This window comes from Mus caroli, chromosome 2, assembly GCF_900094665.2.
Source record: "Mus caroli chromosome 2, CAROLI_EIJ_v1.1, whole genome shotgun sequence".
Classification (NCBI taxonomy): Eukaryota; Metazoa; Chordata; class Mammalia; order Rodentia; family Muridae; genus Mus; species Mus caroli.
Window position 1 is genome coordinate 147,496,989 of NC_034571.1, and position 24,369 is coordinate 147,521,357.

Here is a 24,369-nt window from a genome sequence, read left to right on the forward strand (position 1 = left end):
CTCTTTAAAGTCTAACATTTTAAGTTAATTTTTAAGTTTCTGCCTCCATTGGTATCCTAAGGATCTTATGAGTGATGCTAAAAGTATAGACGTCCTTTGAAGTCATTTTGGTTACTCCACAGGAGCTTTCCATACTAAGAGTGGCCTTATCTGCCCATTGTCTCTAGAAAGTTATACAAAGTATCAGTAACAGTGCTTGTCAGCAGGTGCGGTGATTGGGAGATAAGATTGGGAGGGACACTTATAGGTGCATACCTTTTTATGCAGTATCACCTCACCTATATTACTTATTAAAAATCATTAAGTAGCAGTAGAGAAAAGTGAGAAAATATTCTTATATCTAAATTTTCACATGTAATCATGGTACTTCCTTTGTATGTATTTGTTGTTGTTGAAACAAGGTCTCATTCTTTTAGCCCAGGCTGGTCTAGAACTCACTATGTAGCCTAGGATGACCTCATATCTTTAGTAATCCTCCTGCCTCAGCCTTCTGAGTTTCAGGATTATAGGAATATATCTCTGTACCCAGCTAAAATTGTGTATTTTTAAAAGATATTTTTTCTTGTCACTCAGTTTTCTATCACTATATTTTATTTATTTGTAATATTTATCATAACTTAAAATTACCCTGGTATAATTGTTGATTGTATATTATCTACAATGTCATTAGCATACAAGATCCACAAAGCCTGCACATGCGTTTGGCATGTGGTAGTTGTTGAATAAGCAAAGAAAGAATGACAAAAAAATAAACAGGGCCAAACCTAGGGAGTCAGAGATAGAAATTATGTTATAGAAAGTGGATGACATGTTCACTGCTGTTCTTACTGAGTTGAAAATTATGTACAAACCTTTAATCCCAGAACTAGAAAAGCAGAGGAGATGGATCTCTGTGAATTCAGTTCCAACCTGCCTGGTCCATATAGCAAGTTCTAGGGCAGGCAAACCTACATAGTGAGACTCTGTCTCAAAAAGAAAAGAAAGCAATTTTCTTCATTACTTTATTTAATTTGTGTGCTCATGGGTAAGATGTCATTCAGTTCAGACTGGCCTGAAGCAGCTAAGATGCTGAGCTTCTGAGCCCTACGCCTGTACCTCCTGAGAGTAGGATCATGAGCATGTGCTGCCTGCCCACTTTATGCAGTGCTGGAGACTGAACCCAGGGGCTTTTGCATGCTATGCAAGCCTACCACCAACTATGTTCCTAGCCCCCAGAGTGTTTTTTATTTCTAAAAAAGTTACTTCTAGAATTAAAAGGTAAGTACATTCACTTCAGAAAAGTTGTTTGGGGCTAGAGAGATGGCTCAGCAGGTAAGAGCACTGACTGCTCTTCCAGAGGTCCTGAGTTCAAATCCCAGCAACCACATGGTGGCTCACAACCATCTGTAATGGGATCCAATGTCCTCTTCTGGTGTCTCTGAAGACAGCTGCAGTGTACTCACATTAAAAACAAAGTTAATAATCATTTAAAAAAGAAGTTGTTTTGTTTTGATAGTAAAATTTATTTATCTGTTTGTTTGTTTATTTAGCTAAAGGGTTTTTAGCAAAATGGCATAGCATGTAAAAGTACCTGTTACTAACCTGGTAACCTGAGTTTGATCCCCAGAACCCAAACAGGGTAGGGAAAGATCTCTGATTAACACTTTTTGTTCTGTCATCAGCAAAATAAAGATTTATAAAAACCAATCAGCCGGGCAGTAGTGGTGCACACCTTTAATCCCAGCACTGGGAGGCAGAGGCAGGTGGATTTCTGAGTTTGAGGCCAGCCTGGTCTACAGAGTGAGTTCCAGGACAGCCAGGGCTACACAGAGAAACCCTGTCTCAAAAACAAACAAACAAACAAACAAAACAAAACCAACCATGTTCTGTGTAATCAAAGTAATAAGAACTATTTCAGCCTAGGATTATCCTATCCAAGGAAAAGAGAGATGAGAAAGCAGCCCGTGAGGCAGGTGGGAAGGCTCACAGCTGGAATCCCATTCTTTGGAGTCAAGGGGCAGACAGGAGAATTGGAAGTCTGAAACCATCTGGGCTGCATAGTGAGACCCTATACCAAGACAAAGGGAAAAGGGAAGGAAGGAGGGAGAAGAAAGCCAGTGAGGTGGCTAAGTGGCACCTCACTTAAGTGTTAGCAGTGCTACCCTGAGACCTGAATTCAATCCCAGGTCCTGTATAAAAGCCAGATGTGGTAGTGGACACCTTTAATGCCAGCAGTGCTGAGTGAGACGGGAGGCAGAGACAGGAGAGCTGTCTGGGAGCTCCTGGGCCAGCTAGCCTGGTACATAGCATAGTAGAAACAAAAGATCCTGCTTCAACATGGTGAAAGGTGAGAACCACTGCTGACCTGTGCATGGACAGTATGGAATGTGGGTATGCACACACAAGTAAATACATGAGTATTAAACAAAACCCAACAAACCCCCAATGAAAACCAGGACAAGTCTCTTTCTGCCATCTTGGCACATGTTGAGTCCTACTAGGAATAGGATCATTATTATTATTATTATTTCTTCTTCTCTTTCTCCTTCTCCTTCTTGTTGTCATTGTCGTGGTCATTGTTGTTGTTCTCCTTCTCCTTCTTCTCTTCTCCTTCTTCCTTCTTCTCCTTCTCTTCTTCTCCTCCTCCTCTTACTCCTCCTCCTCCTCCTCCTCCTCCTCCTCCTCCTCCTTCTTCTTCTTCTTCTTCTTCTTCTTCTTCTTCTTCTTCTTCTCCTCCTGCTTCTCCTCCTGCTTCTCCTCCTCCTTTTTCTTCTTCTCCTTCTCCTTCTTCTTTCTCTTCTCCTTCCCCCTCTTTCTCCTCCTCCTCCCCTCTTCCTTCTTCTCCCAAGACTGGGTTTCTCTGTGTAGCCCTGGCTGTTCTGAAACTCACTATGTAGACCGGACTGGCCTTAAACTCATAGAGGTCTACCTGTCTCAGCCTTTGCCTCACAAGTGCTAGGATTAAAAGCATGTGCCCATCTTATAGGAACAGAACTTCTAAGAAGCAAATATATCTGGAATACTATGGAGTAAGGCCATTTTTGCTAGCTATAACCAAGGTTTCTAGAACCAAAGAAAGCACTCAACTCTTCTTAAAATCAATAATAGTTATGCTTAGGATGAAACTGGATTTTATCTAGGCAAGAGTTGTACTTATCACCGAGCAGTGGTGGTGCATGCCTTTAATCCCAGCACTTGGGAGGCAGAGGCAGGCAGATTTCTGAGTTCGAGGCCAGCCTGGTCTACAATGTGAGTTCCAGGACAGACAGGGCTATACAGAGAAACCCTGTCTCGAAAAACAAAAAACAAACAAAAAAAGAGTTGTGCTTATATATATAAAGCAAAACAAACTGAATAAAACCAGAATAATTTGGCAAAAGGTAGTTGAGGGTCATGGAAACAATGGCGTTGTTTGTGTCAAATTCCAAAGCAACTTTCCTACAAAGGTCACTGGACACAGAGTATGTTGTACCCCTCACAGATGTCAATAAATAAAAGTGGGTTGTGCTTTTGTTTAAAAGGAGGGGAAATAATCAAACTGTATTTATAAGGACACATGTGTAGCACTTGATCACTTGAATTTAAGATCTAGTCTTCATCTTCAGAGTGTTGGGACAAGAAATGTGTTCCACTATGCCTGGTTTCATTGGGTGTCTTTTTAAAAATGACTCTTTATTCCCCACTCCCCCTACAACCCACATTTTCTGATGCTTGGATTGCCAAGAGCCTCTCCCATGCCAGGCGAGGGTTGTACCACTGAGCCTTGTCCTCAAGTCCAAAGGTAGTGATTTTCAATTTTTTTTTGTCCCAGCTGTAATAAAGAAGCAGATTCATAATGTCATGCTTCAGTGGGTAGCTCTACACCCATGCGCATGCAGATGACCCTAGTTAATCTCAGTGGGTCACAAAACAAAAGTGGAAAGGGAATTAATAGGAAAGAAAGGTGTCAATACTGGTAGGAGGGGTGAATGTGGTCAGAATGTATTTTGTACCTATTCAAATTGTCAAAGAACTGTGCGTGTGTGTGTGTGTGTGTGTGTGTGTGTGTGTGTGTGTGAAGCAGATTCTAGGGCTGATAAATGTCTCAGTGATTAAGAGCAGTGGCTGCTCTTCCAGAGAACAAGAGTTCCAATTCCCAGCAGTCACATGGCAGCTCATAGTCCTTTATAACTCCAGCAGGACCCAATGCCCTCTTCTGACCACTGAGAGCACCAGGCCATCACATAGTGTCCATAATACATGCAGGCAAAACAGTCATATACATAAACTTTTAAAAAATTATTTTAAAGCAAATTTTAAGATGGCAAGATGGCTCACTAGATAAAGGTGCTCGCTTCCAGGCATGATGACCTGAATCCCCTGTACCCCCATGGTGAAAGGAGTGGGTGAGTGTGTGCATGTGTGCTTGTGTGTGTGCATATAAGCACATGAGTGCATACACAAATAATTAGATTTTGTATTCAGATTCAGTAGGTCTGAGTTGAAGTCTAGGAATCTATATTCAAACAAATTCCTTAGGTAACAGGGCAAAAGTAATGTGAAGACCCTATTCTAAATATCAAGATAATATCTTTCCTCCACTCCTTTTTTTCCTATAGTAGCTCAGTCTGGCCTCAAGTTTGTGATCCTGCTTTAGCCTACTTAGTGCTGGATTACAGGCATGCACCACCATATCTAAATACCACAGCAGTTTCCTCATGTCTTTTTTGAGAAAGGTTTCATGTAGCTCAGACTGGCCTCCAACACTCTTAAGTAGCCAACAATGACTTTGAATGCTTGATCTTTCTGCCTTCACTTCTCAAGTATTGAGAATGAAGATAACTACCATCATACCTCTATCTATCTATCTACCTATCTATCTATCTATCTATCTATCTATCTATCTATCTATCTATCTAAGACAGGGAATCACACTATAATCCTGACTGGCCTGAAACTTACTATGGAACCCAGGCTGGTCTTGAACTTGAGACAGGTCACTTGAGAACTTCCTACCTTAGCCTCCTGGGATATTATTGGATATTACTCCTGATATTACAGGAGTGAGTCACTATACAAGATTTTAATTCAGTCTTGATACTTTGCAAAAGTCATAGCTTGCTGGACCTGGTGACACACATCTTTAGTCCAAGAGGCAGAGGCAGGCAGTGAAGAGTTCCAGGTACCAGACTCTGACTCAGTATTGACAACAACAAGGCCACCTGTTGCGTGCTTTCTCCTTAATGCAACCCTAGGATAAAAGAGAAGGGCTCGTCACTCCATTTCATTGACCAAAAAATACAACTCAGATATAAACAGTACACTTTCAATCTTATAAAATTAGCATATAAAGTATGTTGAGCGGCCACAGTGTCTGTCCAGTGAGTTCATGGTGTGGTAGGGGACTGGAGAAACTCTTCCAGAGGATCTGGGTTCGATTCCTAGCATTCACGTGGCAACTTATAATCACCTGTAACTCAAGCGTCAGAGATCCAGTGTCGTCCTCTAGCCTCTGGTGGCAATGGGCATGCAAGGTGGTACACATACATACATTCAGAGAAAACACTTATACATAAAAATTTAAAAATTAGTTAATTAAAAACTTTTAGAAAGATGTAGTAGAAGATCCATTGACAGGAGACTGTCAGGCATTGGTATGGACAGTTGGAATTTTGTGACTGCTCCTGTCTTATTTATAAGAGAACAAAGATGTATCCCTAATTACTGATTCTTTCTGGTGTATTTCAGGGAGGGCAATGAGCCAGGGGAGACCACCAAGATCACATACCGTGAACTCCTGGTCCAGGTGTGTCAGTTCAGCAATGTTCTCCGTAAACAGGGTGAGTATGGGTGTGGGAGAGGAACTAGAGGACCTAACCCTGAAGTTTCTGGGGAATTGGTGAGAAAGAGGACAAGAAATGGAAGGATCTGGTAACAGGGACAGAAAAAGTTAGCTGGGAGGGGCCATCTGAGTGGGAGAGAGCAAGGAATAGCAGGAAAGGCCCATGGTCTCTGTTGTGTCTTTTTTCCTCTAGGCATTCAGAAGGGTGACCGAGTGGCCATTTACATGCCTATGATCTTGGAACTTGTGGTGGCTATGCTGGCATGTGCTCGCCTTGGAGCTTTACACTCCATTGTGGTAGGAGCCTGGGCTGGTGAAAGGAACCAAGGGTGAGGGACAGGGTTGTGGAGAAGGAAGGTGACCTGGATGGAGAAGGATCATTAATATAGGTCCAAGTCAGTTCTTCAGTATCTTCTGGAATCCTGTTGTGGAGATGCTGAATTTTATGAGCACTTCCCTTCCTTGGTCACTCAACCCCAGTCCTCCCCTTCCCCTCAGCTTTTTTCCCCTTCCCTAGTTTGCAGGCTTCTCTGCAGAGTCTCTCTGTGAAAGGATCTTGGATTCCAGTTGCTGCCTGCTCATCACTACAGGTGACTAATTCTTTCACCCCTTCTCCAGTCTGCTTGTTGATTTGGGGCTACTTGGAATGGAGGGTAGGGACCGCTTGCCTGCCTTCTCATCCTACCTCAGCTGACTCTGTCAGCCCAAACCATCTGGGAGAACCAGAGTCAAGAGGCCTATTCAGGAAGGGCCCCGTGGCCACTGGGCCCACTGGGGAGCATGGTGTGTACTAAGGCCTGGAATGTTTATTGCTCCCCAAAGATGCCTTCTACAGGGGGGAAAAACTTGTGAACCTGAAGGAGCTGGCTGATGAGTCCTTGGAGAAGTGCCGAGAGAAGTAAGTTTGCTGACCTACTGGCAGCTAATCTGGCTAACAGGATCTTTCTCCACTGCCAGCCTTCCTTTGTCCTTGCTATCTACTCCTAGAGGGGCATGGGTGCATCTTGTTAACTTTTTTTAGCCAAGCAGGCCAATACTTCAGCCTTTCCTTTTCACCTTTTCTTTTCTTTTCAGGGGTTTCCCAGTAAGATGCTGCATTGTGGTCAAACATCTGGGGCGGGCAGAGCTGGGCATGAATGACTCCCCCAGCCAGTCCCCACCAGTTAAGAGGCCATGTCCAGATGTCCAGGTGAGTCTGACACTACTGTTACTCACCTATGGGCTTTAATTCCCTCCTTCCTATCCAAGAATTTCCTCCCCCACTCCTTTTTGCTTCTTCATCATAATGCTGAGATATAGAAACAATTCCAGGAAAGCTTCCTCTAATAGGGCTGGCTGAGAGCAGGGGGGTTTGACCTTTAGTATGGGTAGAGAAGCCCTTGGGCTTTAGGAATTTAGCCTGAAAAGCTGTGAAGGTTGACATGCACAGGGGACCCTTAGGGTTTAGACTTGGACTTGGGTTAGAAATGTGATGACTTGGGTGACTGTATGTACTCATCCTGATTGAACTATGACTTGAATGAGCTACATTTGTGGCTTTGGACCCGTTACTTCTGCTGAAAGCTATAGGAAAGTCCCGTTGACAGCTTACAGTTCTGAGTGGCATAGATATATCGATTCTGGGTCCAGGAGGATAGAGGATTACTTAGATCCTTTGATTTGAATTATCTGGGTAGTGTTGGGGCTAGAGAGGCTAGCTAGTATAGGACTAGTGAGACTGGGGAGCCCAATCAATATTAGAAATTTTGTACAGAATACAGGTTAGAAAAATAGAGGCCGAGGGGACTAGTGAAAGGGTAGGCTGGGGAGAAAGAAGGCAACTAGGGGCTTAGGGAACACTCACCCTTCCCTTTCACCTCTATCCTTGGACCCTGCTCATCAGCCTTTCCATTCCATGGGCTCTTAACAGGGTAAGCTGAGAGAGAAATCCAAGTGCATCCGACCCCAGGTATCCACTTCTTCACTGCTCTTGAACACTGCTTCTGTGTGCTTGCTCATCTGTATGCTCATCTGTTCTCTGTCTGTCTGCTCCACTGAGTTTACTGCTAGAGCTAAGCCTGGTTCTTTTGTTCCTGGGCCCCTTGATGTCCCTGTCATTCTGAAGGGTTATAGAATCAAATGTCTGGTTTTGCCTTTGTCGACTCACATATAGCAAGGGTATCAGAGTTAGCAGTAGACATCAGTTCACTCTTGCCACATAGATCCTTTGCAGCAGAGAACACTAGGGGACCTTTCAGAAAGCATATGCTATGCATTTAGCTGGGCAGAGGGTAAAGCCAGGAAAGACAGGAAGCGTTTAGAAGAGGTACAGGCTCTGATCTTGGGATTTTCCCATCAAGTGGAAAGTTAGACCTATATGGCAAAAGAAAAGGAAGTTTTGTATGGGACGCAGAAAAGGGATTCCTAAATACATTTATATGCAACTTGGAGTTTATAAACCATGCATCACTCTGACATAATTAAGTACTAAATTCAACAAAAGTCACACTGTAGGTGGTGCTCAAAGCAGGTTAGTATAGAGCAGTGGCTTGGAGTTCAGAGGCCAAATTTTAGTTGTATGGTTTCAAACAAATCCTGTCTCTTCTTGGACTTCACTTTATAAAAAGTCATGATAATGGTTAAGCAAAATATAGTTCCCAGCCCTAAAACAAAATATAAAGATCACTGTTCTGTGAGCATCACAGGTTACTTTGAGTCTTCCATGTCTGACTTCTTGTACTGGGTACATGTAAGCTCTTACTCTGATGGCACACAGACCTAGTTTCTAGGAAACTGTTTTTCTCACAAAATTTAGTCAAAGCCCAGCAATGGGAATACATGCCTTTTTATTCCATCACTGGGCGGGCAGAGTCATAAGGATCTCTGTGAGTTCAAGACAGTCTGGGGCTGGAGAGATGGCTCAGCGGTTAAGAGTGCTAACTGCTGCTCTTCCAATGGTCGTGAGTTCAAATCTCAGCAACCATAGGATGGCTCACAACCATCTGTAATGAGATCTGATACCCTCTTCTAGGGTGTCTGAAGACAGCTAGAGCGAGCGAGCAGGGTTAGAGAGAGAAAAAAAAGGCTCCGAAAACAGATACAGTGTACTTACATATAATAAATAAATCTTTGAAAAAAGTTAGAAATAAAAAAAGTCTGTTCTACATAGCAAGTTCAGGCCAGACAGGAAGGAAAGAAACAAAAACTAAACGAAACTTTTTTTGAAGAGGTAACAAATGGTTTAGAATAGAGGCCCCAGAACCAGACTAGGCTCAGATGTTGTCTCTGCCACCCAGTACAAGAAGTCAGACATGGAAGACATGTCTACATGTTTCCATGCTACAATGGAAACTCGGGCAACTTGGGCTCTCTTGCTTGAGTTTCTCTCTATATAAGGGAAAGACAGTAACTGCATATCTCATAGGATTTTCTCTCTATATACATGTTGTTTGTAGTAACTACTCAATATATGTTAGGTGTTGTCACTGTCTTAAAACATCACACTGGCAATTTCTAGAAGGAAGACTAGGCTAAATAAATCCAAAACAATACAACAATCACATTTCCTTGTAACTCAGCCTGAAGCAGCAAAGGTGTGGGTTTTTATTTTGGGGGGAATAAAAGTAAAGTCAGTCACAAAAACAAAAAATAAACCCAAAACAAGCAAGCAAACAAAAACAACAAAGAAAATTCAATTACTCTCACAAAGTTCAAGTTTGTGTGAAAGCTGCAATCAAAGCTTAGAAGCCTTGGTAGGGCCTCCAGGCCCCTGCCTTGTTCACAGTCTTCAAAGGAAGCCCGTGCGGTACAGCTTACAGCTGTCCTCAACCATACCACCTACAAACTCCACACTCCTCTCATAGACCTGGTAATCTCTAAGACTGTTCTGGCCCCAGGACAAGGACCAACTCCTCAGTTTTTATTTTAGAAAACCCAGCCCCTTTCCTTTCTCAAGGCCACGGATCTCTTAGGTACACATTCACAAGCAATGTTTGTTTCACTAACAGCTCATTCTGCTTCCTGGTTCTCACTATCAGCTCCACAGTTGGAGCACCACACCTACTCCACCACTCCCTCACCCCCCCCCACACCCACACCCACAAAGGAAACAGTGTTTAAGACTAAAAATTCTCTCATTGCCAAACCACAGTATAACTGTGTCTTACCCTATGACAATTCAGTGTACTATAAACCAGCACTATTTATAAAGAATATTGACATAGTTCCACTTAAAAGCATTAAAGCCCTCAGCTCAAACAATCATTTGGCAGGAAAAAAGTATCCACATGGCAGTGTACACGTAAATGTATATATATATCATCCATTTAAAGACAAGGTACTTCATGATTTCTTGTGCTGAGACAACTTTCCTGTCATATCCCCACACATATCCCCAGTCCCTCTAAAACAGGATCTCACTCTGTTAGTTGCAGTTGACCTGGAACTCCCTATGTTGACCAGGCTGGCCTCAAATTCAGCATGCCTCTGCCTCCTAAGTACTGGGATTAATAGCATAAGCTGCCCTACCCAGCTTCACTTTTAGATAATTTTTTTTTAGATTTATTTATTTATATGTAAGTATACTGTAGCTGTCTTCAGACACTCCAGAAGAGGGAGTCAGATCTCGTTACAGATGGTTGTGAGCCACCATGTGGTTGCTGGGATTTGAACTCCGGACCTTCGGAAGAGCAGTCTGGTGCTCTTACCCACTGAGCCATCTCATCAGCCCCTAGATAATTTTTATAATGCTCATATTCCAGAAATTTCAAATTCTCTTGAGTAAAGGTCAGGTGATACAGAAAAACAGGAGTGATTAGAGAGCCATGTTCTAATTTATCAAGGTATATGTCTGACACTTTGGGGATTATTTTTTGTGGGGGGTTATTTTTTAAAAACAAATATTCACATAACAATATGGGTATATGACTATGTATTAGAGAAAGGAATTTATATAACATTGCTATATCTACCAGTCAACCAAGGCCATTGAACATTACAAGAATCTAGTGGAAGCAGATGTAATTGAATATCCTTGTAATCCTACCACTATGGATGCTGAGACTGGAGAATTGTAATTGGAAGCAAGCAAAAGACCTTGTCTTAAAGTAAATTAAAAATAATTTACTGACTGTGGAAGGGCTTTAAGGTAGATAAAATCCCGGGCTGAAGAGATAGCTCAGAGGTTAAGAGCACTGACTGCTCTTTCGAAGATCCTAAGTTCAAATCCCAGCAACCACATGGTGGCTCACAACCATCTGTAACAAAATCTTACCCCTCTTCTGTTGTGTCTGAAGACAGCTACAGTGTACTTACACATAATAAATAAATAAATAAATCTTGAAAAAAAATGAAGGAAGGAAGAAAGGAAGAGAGAAAGAAAGAAAGAGAAAATCCAAAATATGTCTTACCATCTAACCGTTTCCCCAGTGGTCATTGAACATACCTCTAGCCTTTCTGACTTTAGGCAGTTTCTCTTTCTCTACTTGCAGCAATCATATGCCTCGACATTTCCAAGATTCTGTCAGACCTTTATGGCAAAAGGAACTCTCCTTGTTTAAAACCCCTCAAGGGGCTAGAGAAGTGGGTTAGTAATCAGAGCACTTGCAGTTCTTGAGGGGAACAGGGCTCCAAGCACTTACATCCAGGCACCTGCATTTCCATGGCACTCCAACATATACTCAACATCCATACACATATGCATAAGTAAGAAAACAGAAAAATGAGTGACTTCCTGTGGTCATATGGGTACAAGATTGAACTCTGACATAAGTTTTGAGACATCAAGGGAATCCAACTTCACCCAACAGAGTTTAGACTAAAAACACAAACCTAGTTTTCAAAGAGGTAACATAGTCAGGAAAAGAAAACAGTTTCAAAGGAGAGGTGAGAGATTCTTCAGGATAGCAGATCCTGAAGTCATTATCAAAGGCAATCAAGCATAGTAGGCCATCCCTTTCCTGAGAGGATTTTACCTTTTGCTTCTCTACTAACTTGAAACAAGACTTCCTGCTGAGTGGAACCTGTCTTAAGTGGGATCTGCTATGGGAAACTCCATTGGTTCTACCTTGATAAAGACACAAGAGAGAAACTCCTGGGTGGGAGGCTTCTAAAAACAGGAAAATTTTCCTGAACCCAAATCTGTTCTCTTGCTATTAACAGAATTAAGCTCTCCTCACCTGTAGGCAGTGACTAATTTTGTTTTTCTGAATTGTGTGGTTGTTTACATTCCTGCTGATGTGCCACCAGTCCTATAGTGTGTGTATGTGTGTATTCAGGCTGTGTATGCCTAGTTATTTATCCAACAAAAATGTCTTTTGAGTGTCGAATACATTACTAGGTGCTAAGGCTGTGGGGTAAATACAGCTATGCCACCACCTTCCGAGAGGTCCCTGACTAGTTGGGGAAAATAATAATCAAGAAGAAAATACCTGGAAATATGTGTTGTAGGGAATAAACCAGGTGTAATGAATAATAAGAGCAGGAGGGGTGGGAGTGTCAGCTACTGTTCAGGGGAGTCTTCTAAGAAGGTAGCATTTGAGCTGAGAGCTGCAAGACATGAAGGAGCCAGAAAGTGGCATTCTTCAGAGTAAGCCAGGTAAGCAGGAGTCTGGGGCAGAGGAAGAGCGAGAAGAGCAGAGTGATCTGTTCTCTCTGCTCCATTGTACCCATGAAGGCCCCCTCCCTTTCCTTTACCCCTACATGTAGGGCCTTAACCTCCAGGTACCAGGTAGGCTGTCCCTGCCTCACAGTTCTTCCCTACCCATTCCTGTCTTCCCCCAGATCTGCTGGAACGAAGGGGTTGACTTATGGTGGCATGAACTCATGCAGCAGGCAGGAGACGAGTGTGAGCCTGAGTGGTGTGATGCTGAGGACCCACTCTTCATCTTGTACACCAGTGGCTCCACAGGCAAACCTAAGGCAAGTGTGTGTGTGTGTGCATGTGTGTATGTAAGAGTGAGAAGCAAGTCTCCAAGGAAGCTTGGAATGACCAACAGAAACAGTAGAACTAGTACTGGGAATTCGAGTGATAAGGGGTGACTCAGATACACAATCTAAGAATGTAAGTGGTCAGTATACTTATGTGACATCAGGGTATGATAAAGGAGATTGAAGCGAGACAGATGCTGTGAAAGGGCATTGGAAGAATTAAAATCTTTAAGAAGGATCTTTTTCCAGCTCTGTGCAGGCTCTATTTGTTGGTCAGTAGAGGAGAACACACAACCCCAGCCCTGAGGCCCCATTCTCCCCACAGGGTGTGGTGCACACAATTGGAGGCTACATGCTCTATGTGGCTACAACTTTCAAGTATGTGTTTGATTTCCACCCGGAGGATGTGTTCTGGTGCACAGCAGACATCGGCTGGATCACTGGTCATTCCTATGTCACCTATGGGCCACTGGCTAATGGTGCCACTAGTGTTTTGGTGAGATGGGAGCTGGGCATAGACAAAATTCTCCTGGGTGACCATTTCCGAAAGCTTCTTAGTCTAAAGGGGAAACTTATACAGGGACCCACTTCCTGGAGAAAGAGGAATTTTGAGGGGTTGTGTATCCTACTACGACGTTTCTTGACTTGTGTGGTCAGAGGGTAAAGATACAATTGGTCATAAAGGGTGAATCCTGAACCTGAGGGAGTGGTAGGGAATGGAAAGACTATTGGGAAGGGCCCAAAATAACCAGATCTCATTCGGGTCAGTTTGAGGGGATCCCCACATACCCAGATGAAGGGCGCTTGTGGAGTATTGTGGACAAATACAAGGTGACCAAGTTCTACACGGCACCAACAGCCATCCGGATGCTCATGAAGTTTGGAGATGATCCTGTCACCAAGTAAGACCCTTCCCCATCTGTTGTCCCATAGGTGTCCTTCAGAGCTGAGCACTGTCCTTTGTGATGTTTTCTTCTATTGTCCCAACTTCCTGACCTGGGATAGGGGAGGGGGCAAAGGAATTCTGACTGCATGTGCATTTTGGCTCCTAGTGGTACTCAGAATTTTCCTCTCTTCCACTCTCCTGCTCAAGGCATAGCCGGGCATCCCTGCAGGTGCTGGGCACAGTAGGTGAACCCATCAACCCTGAAGCCTGGCTATGGTACCACCGGGTAGTAGGTTCCCAGCGCTGCCCCATTGTAGACACCTTCTGGCAAACAGAAACAGTGAGTAAGGGATTCAGGAGGCTAGGGATTAGGGACAGTGTAGGAAAAGAGATTCAATTCCTGATCTCTGACTTCCACAGGGTGGCCATATGCTGACCCCTCTCCCTGGTGCCACACCCATGAAACCTGGTTCTGCTGTGAGTAAAGTACTTCTTCTGGTCCTAGGTTTGGCAGGGATAGGATGTGGGGGTGTTAGCCTATTAGAGTAGGAAGAGCTAGGAGGAATTTGGGGCTCGGGGGGGGGCTCTCTGTGAAGCTGAGACAGAGTTGCCTCATTTTTCCTTCTTGGATTGCGCCTCTCATTTGCTTTCAGTCTTTCCCATTCTTCGGTGTAGCGCCTGCAATCCTGAATGAGTCCGGGGAAGAGCTGGAAGGGGAAGCTGAAGGTTATCTGGTGAGAATCTGGAATCTTTGGGAGAAGAAAGCATCTGCTAAGGATACTTTGTTTTAGAGTTTATAACCTTATCTTCCCTGGTAGTTGCTAATACAGTTGAGAATTTGTCCTCTGCTGAAAGACACCCAAGATTCGTGATGATAATTTTTTGGAGTCAGGAGAACTTAGTCTTAATCCTTCCCTTGACGTCGTTTTTAGAAAAAGGAGTCTTTGTACCTTAAAGACTAATCATGTAGGCTCTGGAGTCAGCCTGCCTATATTCAGACCCTGATTCTTCTGTGACCTCAGATAAGCTGTTACCTATTGTCTTTGAATGTAATTTTCTCATTTGCAAATTGGGTTATAATAAGTATAAATTATAGTACCTTTATCTCCTACATTTTATTAAATTAGATAATCCATACAAAAGGGTTAGTCTGGAACTGCACAGTTAGTGTTCTTAAATGTTAGCTGCTGCTGTTTTTGTGGCTAGTACCTGTCAGATCTCAATCTCATTTCCCTTTTCCAAAATCACATTAGTAACAAAGACAGGAATCTAAGCTTTCTAACTCAATCTAGAATTCTGCTGGCACAGAATTCTTTTGATTAGAAATTATTTATTCACTAATATAGCTTCCATTTTATATGATTTGTTTGCACCTAATTGAACCTGCTTTCCTAATTATCCAAAAGAAATTCTAAATTTTCTAAATATTTATTACTCACAGAACACTGTGCTAGACAATTTTTCACATACTAGTAATTTAATCCTTAGGATTTGTTATTTACAGATGAAGGTCCTGAAGTTCAGAGAAACAAAGTAACTTACCTGAGGCCATATAGAATTGGCATTCTAAGCCAGGCTCATCTATCCCCAAAGCCTATACTTTGCATTACTTCTCAGGGGCGGCATTTAGGATATCTTCTGCATGTTTAGCAATGCTATGGTTGTCTTCCTGTGAGACAGCCTAGAAGATGCGATCAATGTACTTTCTATATTCCCCAGGTGTTCAAGCAGCCCTGGCCAGGGATCATGCGCACAGTCTATGGGAACCACACACGATTTGAGACCACCTACTTTAAGAAGTTCCCTGGCTACTATGTGACCGGAGATGGTGAGCCTTGGCTGTCCTGCCACACCCCTTTCTCCAAGACATGTACCTTCCATTTTCAAAAGAGGTGGCTAGGGATGAATAACAGAAAGAAATGTGCCCTAATATCTGAATCTAGTATCCAGGAGAACTACAGTGAAGGGCTATGAGAGCAGGAATGAGGGCTGAAGAGATGGCTCAGTGGTTAGGAGCACTTACTGCTCTTCCAGAGGACCCTAGTTTGATTCCCAGCACCCATACCAGGTAGCTCACAACCACCTGTAACTCCAGCTCCAGGGAATCTAGTGCCCTCTTCTGTCCTTGGTGGACACCCCACCATATGTGGATATACTCAAACATAAATACACACATATAGTAAAAATAATTTTTAAAAAAGCAGAAATGAGTATGATAGGAACAGTCTGAGGATGTCACCATCTGAGATTAGATACCGAAGGAAACAGGCTCTTATTTTCTACTCTGGTGTTGATAGAGCTAGGCCATGTAGAAATGGGTATCACTATGTCATGTTGAGCCTCATATCTAGAGAGCCTATTTGTTCATTTTCTGTCTAACAGTTCATCCATCCTGCAGTATTTATTGAGTGGCTACAATGACCAGGCACTGATCTAATGAGTATCTGGTATATTACTGTGAACAACACTGTCAAATTCCTATCTATCTATCTATCTATCTATCTATCTATCTATCTATCTATCTTATGGGGCTCACATTTTAGTACAGAGGGGATAGACAGTAAACCAGGTTTATTGGTTAAAAGTTAGTCATAGGTAGAGAGACATGTTGTGAAGAAAACAGTGAGGTAGTGCCTTCAAGGATGGCCAGAGAAGGCCTGGGGACCTAAAGGGGATCAAACACAGAGAAATCTATAGTAAGAATATTATAAAGAGTAGCTACAACTGTGAAATATATAAGAAGTGGACTAAAGGTTGTGAAGCTGGAGTGAAGTAAGCCTAGGGAAGAATACTTCATTAGGCTGGGAAGATAGCTAAGAGGTTTACAGACTCGTGTAGACATGGAAAACAGTCTAGATGTTATTCAGAGTAGTGGAGGCTGGGGTGTGGCTCAGTTGGTGGAATGCTTGCCTACGTATGTATAAAATTCTGCAATCTGTTCCCAGCACCACATTAAACTGGGAACAATGCAATCTTAGAACTTGGGATGTAGAAGCAGAAGAATTAGGAATTTCAGGGCCAACTTTGATACATAGTGAATTTGTGGCCAGCCTGGGGAACATAAGACCCTGTCTGAAAAGGGGAGGGTGTGGGGAATAGCTCAATAGTAGCATGTTTGCCTAGCATACCTGAAGTCTTAGTCCTCAGTATTACACACACACACACACACACGGTGAGGGTGGCTAATTAGTATCTGGAAAGTAATTTTAAATTTTCTAAAAATATATACTTGAGATTGGGTATATTATTTATTGCCATGGAACAAATTATGCCCAAGTTGACAGCTTCAAACAACACATAGTTTCTTGAGGATAGGGATCTGGGAATGTCTTGGCTGGGTGGTTTTTAGTCAGGGTATCTTGTGTAAGAATCAAGCTGTTAGCTGCTGTGTTAGTCATTGAGAGGTCTGACTGAGCCTAGAAGGTCTGGCTACATGCTGGCTCACAGGGCTTTAGGCAGGAATCCTCAGGCAATTGTAAGCTGCTTGACATGAGTGCTGGGAACTGAACCTTGGTCCTCTGGAAGAATATAAGTTTAAGTAGGATCTCTCCATAGGGTTACTCACATGGCACCTGGCTACACCCAGAAAAAATGATCTGGGAGGGCAGACTAAAGACTAAGATGGAAGCTAAAATGTCTTCAATAAACTAGAGGATGGAGATTGGTGGGGCCATCTTGAAGGCTGGATGCTAAGGCAAACAAAAATGGAAGAAGGAAAACTTGTTTAAAGATCCCAGTAAGCTACTATAGTGGGTACGGCAGTTTTACATTATAAATCATGTATCCTGCTCCAGGGTATTCACTGTGTTGAACACTTCTTCCCAGGCTGCCGACGGGATCAGGATGGCTATTACTGGATCACTGGCAGGATTGATGACATGCTCAATGTGTCTGGTGAGGGTCCTATATCCCTTCCCACTTCATTAACCCTTTCCCCTAGCAACTCCTAGACAAAAACTTTGAAAAGAGCCAGGACAATCCTATTGTGAGGCTGTGTGTAGAGTATGTCATTTAGTCCTGGTCCCAGGTTTTAGAGAAAAAAGTATAATTCATGCTAGTGTACACCAAGAGGGAGGGTCTAGGGTGGTTAAGACATGCTCAAAGGCATACCGTGTAAGAGTGAATGAGAGCCTTCCCCATTTCCAGATCACATCAGCCCTGTGGGTACAGATGGGAGCAAGAGCTAAGGCGAGGGAGGAAAAATCCCTCTCATGCATGTGCTTTCTCTTGACAAGGACATCTCCTGAGTACAGCAGAGGTGGAATCAGCACTTGTGGAACACGAGGCTGTCGCAGAGGCAGCTGTGGTGGGCCACCCTCATCCTGTGAAGGGCGAATGCCTCTACTGCTTTGTTACCTTGTGTGATGGCCATACCTTCAGCCCCACACTCACAGAGGAACTCAAGAAGCAGAGTAAGCAGCTTCCTGGGGCAGGAACCGAAGGGTCTGCAAGTTACTGGGGAGAGGCTGCAGCATATCACAGGCAGACCCCAGGGGTCTGCTTTACTACCCAAGTCTCCACTAGCTTCCCACTGGGGGATCAACCACCAACAGTCTTAGAAAACTTTCTCTGTGTGACCACTCAGATCAGTGCTTTAAATGCATTATCCCATCTAATCCCTATAATTCCCCCATGAAATAGATCCTGTTGCTACTCTAGTTGTAAAGAGAAGAAACTTCAGGTGCAGAAAAGTTAAACTGCTTGCTCAAGGCTGTACTGCCAGGGCTGGGATTTAGACTCTAGCAGGCTGATTCTAGAGACAAAGTTCCATGAACATGATTAAAATAAAACAAAGGAGTAGAGACACTGTTCAGAGAGAATGGGGAACAGGAAACCTCAGAATGACCCTAGGCAGAACTCTGAAGAAGAAACGGCTGGGGAAATAAAGTCATGGCTTTAGGAAGTCTGGCAAAAGGCACTAAAGACATACTTGATAATTTGTTCATTACAGTTAGAGAAAAGATTGGCCCCATTGCCACACCAGACTACATCCAGAATGCACCTGGCTTGCCTAAAACACGCTCAGGTAAGGTCAGAGTTCCCCAGGAATTGGGATGGGCTACAGCCCAGTGGTGGCAGGTATGTGTATGCAAGTCCTTAGAAGGACTGGGATCAGTCAGCACTGTTACCAAGTAATAAGAGGTGTGTGGGTTACCAGGGAAAATCATGAGGCGAGTTCTCCGGAAGATTGCTCAGAATGACCATGACCTGGGGGATACATCTACAGTGGCTGACCCATCTGTCATCAATCATCTCTTCAGTCACCGCTGCCTGACCACCCAGTGAACAAGACTCTTGTCCAGGATTTCCCTGTGCTTGGCTCTCCAAATTTCTGCCCATCCATCCTGCCCCTCACACAGTAGTACTAGTTGACAGTACTAGTTGGTTGAAACTAGGGAGACAGTTACCTAGACTACCAGGTAGAAGGGACAGGGGTCAGGTCAACCTCACACTGATATGCTCCTCGACTAGAGAGGTCTCCAAGCCCAGAACAGAGACTTGAACACCATGTCCTTAACCAAAGTCAGCTCTTCAGAGTGTATGTGAGGGCCTGACTGGAAGCAGGGCAGCAGCTGTAATTCTTCCAAATTAGAATTTAAAGCTTTTGGTGCTTTCTCTCCAAAAGCACCAGGTCTTATCTTGGGCCTGCACTAGGCTTTAGAAATGACAGTTTGTGAGTCTATGAATAATTATTTTTTAAAAAAACTTTGTTGTCTCTGCTCTGAGTCTGAATTCCTTGCAGATGGTGGCATTGTCTACCAGTTGGTACAGTCTCCATAGGGCTTTCATATCATCTGCTACAGTGAAAGAATAAGATATACTGATCCTAGAACCCAGGGAGTTAACATTCCTAGTCCTGCACTATGAATAGAACCCTGCCCATGAGAGGCACTTGTAGGTGAGACTCTCTTTTCTTGTACTTTTTGTGCTCAAGACCCACTGTTATAGGAATAAAGTTTATGAGCTCAAGAACATAACTGCTTTTTTTAGGTATCTGTGTGTTCATTGTCTGTTCTGATGTGTGTGGCAGATGGGAAGGGAACTGCTATGCCCCAAACTGTCCCAGACCCCTTAATTTTGGCAGAATTAGGCAAAGCTTCTCTCTAAAGAGCTCTGAGGAGACCCTAAGCAGGAGTGAGAAGCCAGTCACATCTCTGATGTCACATCAGGGTTGTTTCTTCCTTGGTTAGTCTTGACCGTACAGTCCTCTGGGAGTGACTAAGGATTAGAGAACTCATCTATGGGACCTGAAACCAGTGAGACACCCCTGCCTTCCCCCTCACCCCACAGTGAGACCCAGTCACCTTTCTGGCATATCCACCTTACATGACCTGCCCTACTCCCCTTGGTACATGAAACAATGAGTCATTGAATCAGCATTGTTATTTTATTTAGGGCAGAGCTGGGGAAGTCTATGCCCTTCTACCCTCTTCCTCCTGTCACTTGGTTCTAGCCCAGGTCAAGGCACTAGAACCTGCTGGAAAGGCTGGTGAGAGGACAATGAAGACTTGCAGGGTTTATGAGCCTTTGCCTCAAAGCAGCTTTCATTCCCACACTCCAAAGATCTGGGGACCTCCAGAAGTCTTCCAATGGAATCATAGCTTTTCTGGTCCTCGGCTGGAAGGCTGCTGAGAGAAGATACCCTGGGTTTTCCCTTCCCTGAAGCTTTGGAGGTCTATGGAAGAGACAAGCTCCCCTAAGATAGGGACAGGAGCAACCCCTCAGAGGAGGAGTACCAAGTACAGAGGATACAAGGCCTCCTGAGTGAAGTCCAGATGGCGCCTTCACACAGGGTAGGGGTTGTCCAGGACTGCCACTCCTGCCGCCACACCTCCGTCTGCGTGCTCCACGGCTTTGGTTCGAAGCAGGTGCCCCACGTGCTTGTTCATCACCAGTGTTGTTCCCTGTCTGTAGAAATGAGGATGGGAGACTAACGTTGGAAACCTAGGCCCTCACTGGTCCCAGCTGACTAGCAGACTGGAAGGGGCTACATTTAAGAAATGCTAGGATTTTAGAGTCAGATTTGGAGTGGCTTCCCAACTTGGAAATTATTAGCTTTGAAGCTCCTTAACCTTCCTAAAAATGTCCTTAATTTAAAACTGAGAAATTCCTCTTATATTACAGGGTGGTCACATGGATTAAATAAGTTGTGAAAAGCACTTCCTTTAACTCTTTCAAGGTGCCTGTGGTGGTAATGGGAGCAGGGGTAGGAACAGTAGCAGGCAAGACGCTGCGAGTAGCTCGAGCTCCCGGGGGAGGCTGAAGTAGAGGGCACGGCATGGCGGTTGTCTTGACACCTTGCCCTGACCGTCAAGTATTTTTCAGACAGTTGCATGAGAACCTTGTCTTTTACCAATTCCAAACTTTTCTTTCTATTTTTCTTCTTTATTTGAAATAGGGTCTCCTTGGCTGTCCAGGAACTTGCTGGCCTTTACCTCAGAGATCTATCTGCCTGTCTCTGCTTCCTAAGTTCTAGGACAAAAGGCATACACTACCCATGCTTCCTTGCTTCTTAATATTCAAATCTAAATCCAGAAGCTACTCAACATTTCAAAGCCATTAACTACTCTCATCTCTCTCATCTGTCTCTGGAATCCCTATTGGTTTTAGAGCTGGACTCAGACGTTCACACTTGACCTGGATTCCCAACCATCCTTTCTCAGTCATCTTGGTACTACATGGAATTTCCTCTACAGTTATAACGCATGTCTCTTCCAGGATTCGCTGTTAGTGCTGTGGGCTGGGTAAGTCTTGGATCCTTGGCCTTATTTAACAGGCAAGGAAACAGGTAATAAAGCTAGAGCTGAAACTGAACCTGGGGCTCATGGCTCTACCCACGGTTCAGTCTGTGCTTTCTTGAGTGGCACTCTTGTAGGGATGTAGTGGAAGTAGCTGTTCCTGACTGGCTTACCTGACATAGACTCCAAAAATACCCAGCTCCGAGATACACTGGACCACTTGGGCAGGGCTGCCAGGCCGTAGCAAGCAATTCCTAAAAGGCTCAGGTTCAATCTTCTCCATGAGGATGTAGGAGGCTCTCTCCTCACTGTCCTTCAGCTGCTCCAGAGCTTGTACCATTTCCTCCCCGTATAAGTTGTTACCTGCAATCAAACTGGCCAGTCACACAGAGCATATCTGGCTCCTGAGAAGGAAAGAACACCTTGACAAGAGAGCCTTTTATAACACCCCTGTCACCACACTGTTATACTTGGATTGCCCCATCTATGGATGTTTCTCCCTAGCCACCATTACTGGTTCCTTCTCTTCTTAAAACGTTGGGGTTCCCTGGGCCTCAGCAGATGTCTCAGTCTGTAAAGGGCTTGTTGTGCAAACACAAAGTCCTGAGTTCTGATCCTCATCACTCATATAAAGCTAGGGTGTGGGATAGATGTGTCTATAACACTCTCTCTTAGTGCTGGGGAAGTGGAAGGTGCAGACAGGTGGATCGCCAGAGCTTACTGGCTAGCCACTAATCTAGTCAGTTGGTGAATTCCAGGATCAGTGACAGACTGTGTTTTTAAAAATGATGGAAGGCAGTAGAGGGAGACAGTCGATGTGACTATGTGCATACACACATACACACACACACACACACACACAGAGACAGAGAGAGAGGCATACACACATACACACACACAGAGAATAGAGAGGTTGAGGTTCTTTAAGAGTTCTCTACCTTTGCTCTGTCCTCTACTTTCTGTCCCTAAGGCTTCATTTATTCTGCACACTTTAACTCCCAAATCTTTTAACTCATGTTCTTTGTTCTAGATATCATAAGATGTACCACATGTCCCTAATGCAAACTTAGCATATCCACATGGATATCTAGTTCTGCTAGAACTTCTCTTGAACTTGCTACTCCTAATAGGATGAAAAGCATCATAGTTAAGTTCACTCTCCCTATGTCACCCTAGTTAGCTTACCTATGTTACCAACTCAGAAGTGTTGCCACTTATGCTCTATATTGTCCTAACCCTAGTCTGGGCCTCTACATGGGTCTTCTTGACAATGATATCAGCCTCCTTCCATGGTCTCTGTCACAAATACTCCCTGTCCTGCCAGGAAACTTACAAAGGCTGAAGCTCATCGCTACTAAACTGACTTGGATCCTGAATAGTTCATGTGTCCCTGCCCTGTTGGAATTTTAATGGCTTACTACATCACTTGTGATAAAACACAGTTTATAACATATATTTGTGGGGGGAGGGGAATGTACATAAATGCACACACACATTCATGCATATGCAAGTGGAGGCAGAGGCCAATACTGAAGTATCTTCTTCAATGGCCCTCTACCTTACTTTTGAACAGGGTCTCTCACTGAACCTGGAGCCTATCTGCCTTTTTCTGCCCTCTACTCCACAGTCCCCGAGATACAGATGCTTGCTGTCATACTTGGCTTTTATGTGGGGGTAAAGATCCAGTGCTTGCATAGTAAATCTCCTGACTGACTGACCATCTCCCCAATCCCAGATTTCCTGGAACATTTTCAGTGTTCTTTATTATCAGGTCCCTGATAGTCATTCCCATCCCATATTCCTGCCATCTCCAATTCTAGCCTCACCAGCTTCTTATTAACCTCTCAAGAGTCCAGTCCATGTTTTTATGGCCCAATGCTTTTACTTGAGTGGTCTTTCTTCAGTTTAGAATGCTCTTCCCCATTTTCTACCTAGAGGGATCCTACTAGTCCCAAGACCCAAGTGGAAAGTCAAGTCTATTAGGTAGACATGGTCCCGGCCCCCAAGGGGGGACAGTAAACAGGAATACAACCAAGTATTCTCTTAGACTTCCCAGTATGTACCTATTTCATTTCCCTATAATTTACCCACGAGTACCTCAAAACTAGCACTGACAACAACCTCTAGCCTTTGAGCAGCTCCACAAAGGAGATCCACCTACCTCCACCCTCTCTCTGGGGCTTCAGCACAAAGTGGCTAGGAGCAGCAAGGGCCTCAGCAATGGCCTGGTCCCCTTCTTCACCCTGATAGGAGGCAGAAAGTAGGCACTAGAATTCAGGCTATAGGTCCTGCTGGTCATACAGAGTGACTTCGGGGGGGGGGAGGACAGAAGGGAAAACACCATAAATTCCTTTAGGCTAGACACTTCAATCCAGATGCGACCCTTGACTCCCTTGCAGCACTAAATGCCAAATAGGCTTTCAGTACTGCAGCAAAGGCCTGGAAAGTGGCTACATATATGCCTTAATTCTCTCTACTCTCCACAGTCATTTCCTTTGGTTTTCATCCTTATCATCACCATTGCTGAGGGAGTTGCAATGGATTTTTAGCCCCCCAAGTTTTAACTCCTGCTGTGGTGGTTTGAATATGCTTGGCCCAGGGAATGTCACAACTAGGAGGTGTGGCCTTGTTGGAGTAGGCGTGGCCCTGTTGGACAAAGTGTGTCACTGTGGGGCTGGGCTTTGAGACCCTCCTCTTAGATGCCCAAGAGCCAGTCTTCTTTCTCCTGGCTGCCTTGGATCAAGATGTAGAACTTTCAGCTCGTTCTCCAACATCGTGCCTGCTTGGAAGCTGCCATGCTCTCACCTTGATGATAATGGACAGAACCTCTGAACCTGTAAGCCAGCCCCAATTAAATGTTGTCCTTTATAAGAGGACATGCCTTGGCCATGGTGTCTGTTCACAGCAATGGAAACCCTAAGTAAGACACCTGCTCTCAAGGCTTAGGGGTCCTCCAGAGCAGCAAGGATGTGAGCCATATGCCAGCCACAGTGCCAGCTGTGCTACACCCTCACCCCAACACATTTGGCCCCGGTCTC

General features: G+C 44.1%; 2 protein-coding genes and 1 long non-coding RNA gene across 6 annotated transcripts in view; 1 reads left to right on the forward strand and 2 right to left on the reverse strand.

Annotated features, from left to right (window-relative positions):
- Positions 1-19,570, forward strand: part of Acss2 (acyl-CoA synthetase short chain family member 2) — a 44,460-nt gene extending 24,890 nt beyond the window's left edge. For 2 of the 3 annotated variants that reach the window (XM_021181131.2, XM_029470289.1), the window contains exons 3-19: positions 5,707-5,798; positions 5,994-6,097; positions 6,318-6,390; positions 6,623-6,698; positions 6,875-6,989; positions 7,710-7,748; positions 12,560-12,697; positions 13,032-13,202; positions 13,475-13,608; positions 13,800-13,932; positions 14,013-14,069; positions 14,246-14,326; positions 15,312-15,420; positions 17,418-17,486; positions 17,828-18,004; positions 18,544-18,618; positions 18,751-19,570. In XM_021181131.2, the coding sequence (XP_021036790.2) occupies positions 5,707-5,798; positions 5,994-6,097; positions 6,318-6,390; positions 6,623-6,698; positions 6,875-6,989; positions 7,710-7,748; positions 12,560-12,697; positions 13,032-13,202; positions 13,475-13,608; positions 13,800-13,932; positions 14,013-14,069; positions 14,246-14,326; positions 15,312-15,420; positions 17,418-17,486; positions 17,828-18,004; positions 18,544-18,618; positions 18,751-18,878 (1,771 nt within the window). In that variant the 3' untranslated portion in view covers positions 18,879-19,570. The remainder of the gene's footprint in view (positions 1-5,706; positions 5,799-5,993; positions 6,098-6,317; positions 6,391-6,622; positions 6,699-6,874; positions 6,990-7,709; positions 7,749-12,559; positions 12,698-13,031; positions 13,203-13,474; positions 13,609-13,799; positions 13,933-14,012; positions 14,070-14,245; positions 14,327-15,311; positions 15,421-17,417; positions 17,487-17,827; positions 18,005-18,543; positions 18,619-18,750) is intronic. The other variant, XM_021181137.2, reaches the window with a different exon arrangement.
- LOC110308797 lies at positions 3,585-13,627 on the reverse strand. Its single transcript, XR_002379607.2, has 4 exons — positions 13,496-13,627; positions 12,208-12,325; positions 7,657-7,890; positions 3,585-3,790 (listed from the first exon to the last, which is right to left on the reverse strand). It is a non-coding gene; the product is annotated as an uncharacterized LOC110308797 (long non-coding RNA).
- A 391-nt stretch (positions 19,571-19,961) lies between the features above and the next one.
- Positions 19,962-24,369, reverse strand: part of Gss (glutathione synthetase) — a 30,775-nt gene continuing 26,367 nt past the window's right edge. For both annotated transcript variants that reach the window (XM_021156054.2, XM_021156053.2), the window contains 3 exons: positions 23,493-23,574; positions 21,505-21,694; positions 19,962-20,501 (listed from right to left, as the gene is read on the reverse strand). In XM_021156054.2, coding sequence (XP_021011713.1) covers positions 20,378-20,501; positions 21,505-21,694; positions 23,493-23,574 — 396 coding nt within the window. In that variant the 3' untranslated portion in view covers positions 19,962-20,377. The remainder of the gene's footprint in view (positions 20,502-21,504; positions 21,695-23,492; positions 23,575-24,369) is intronic.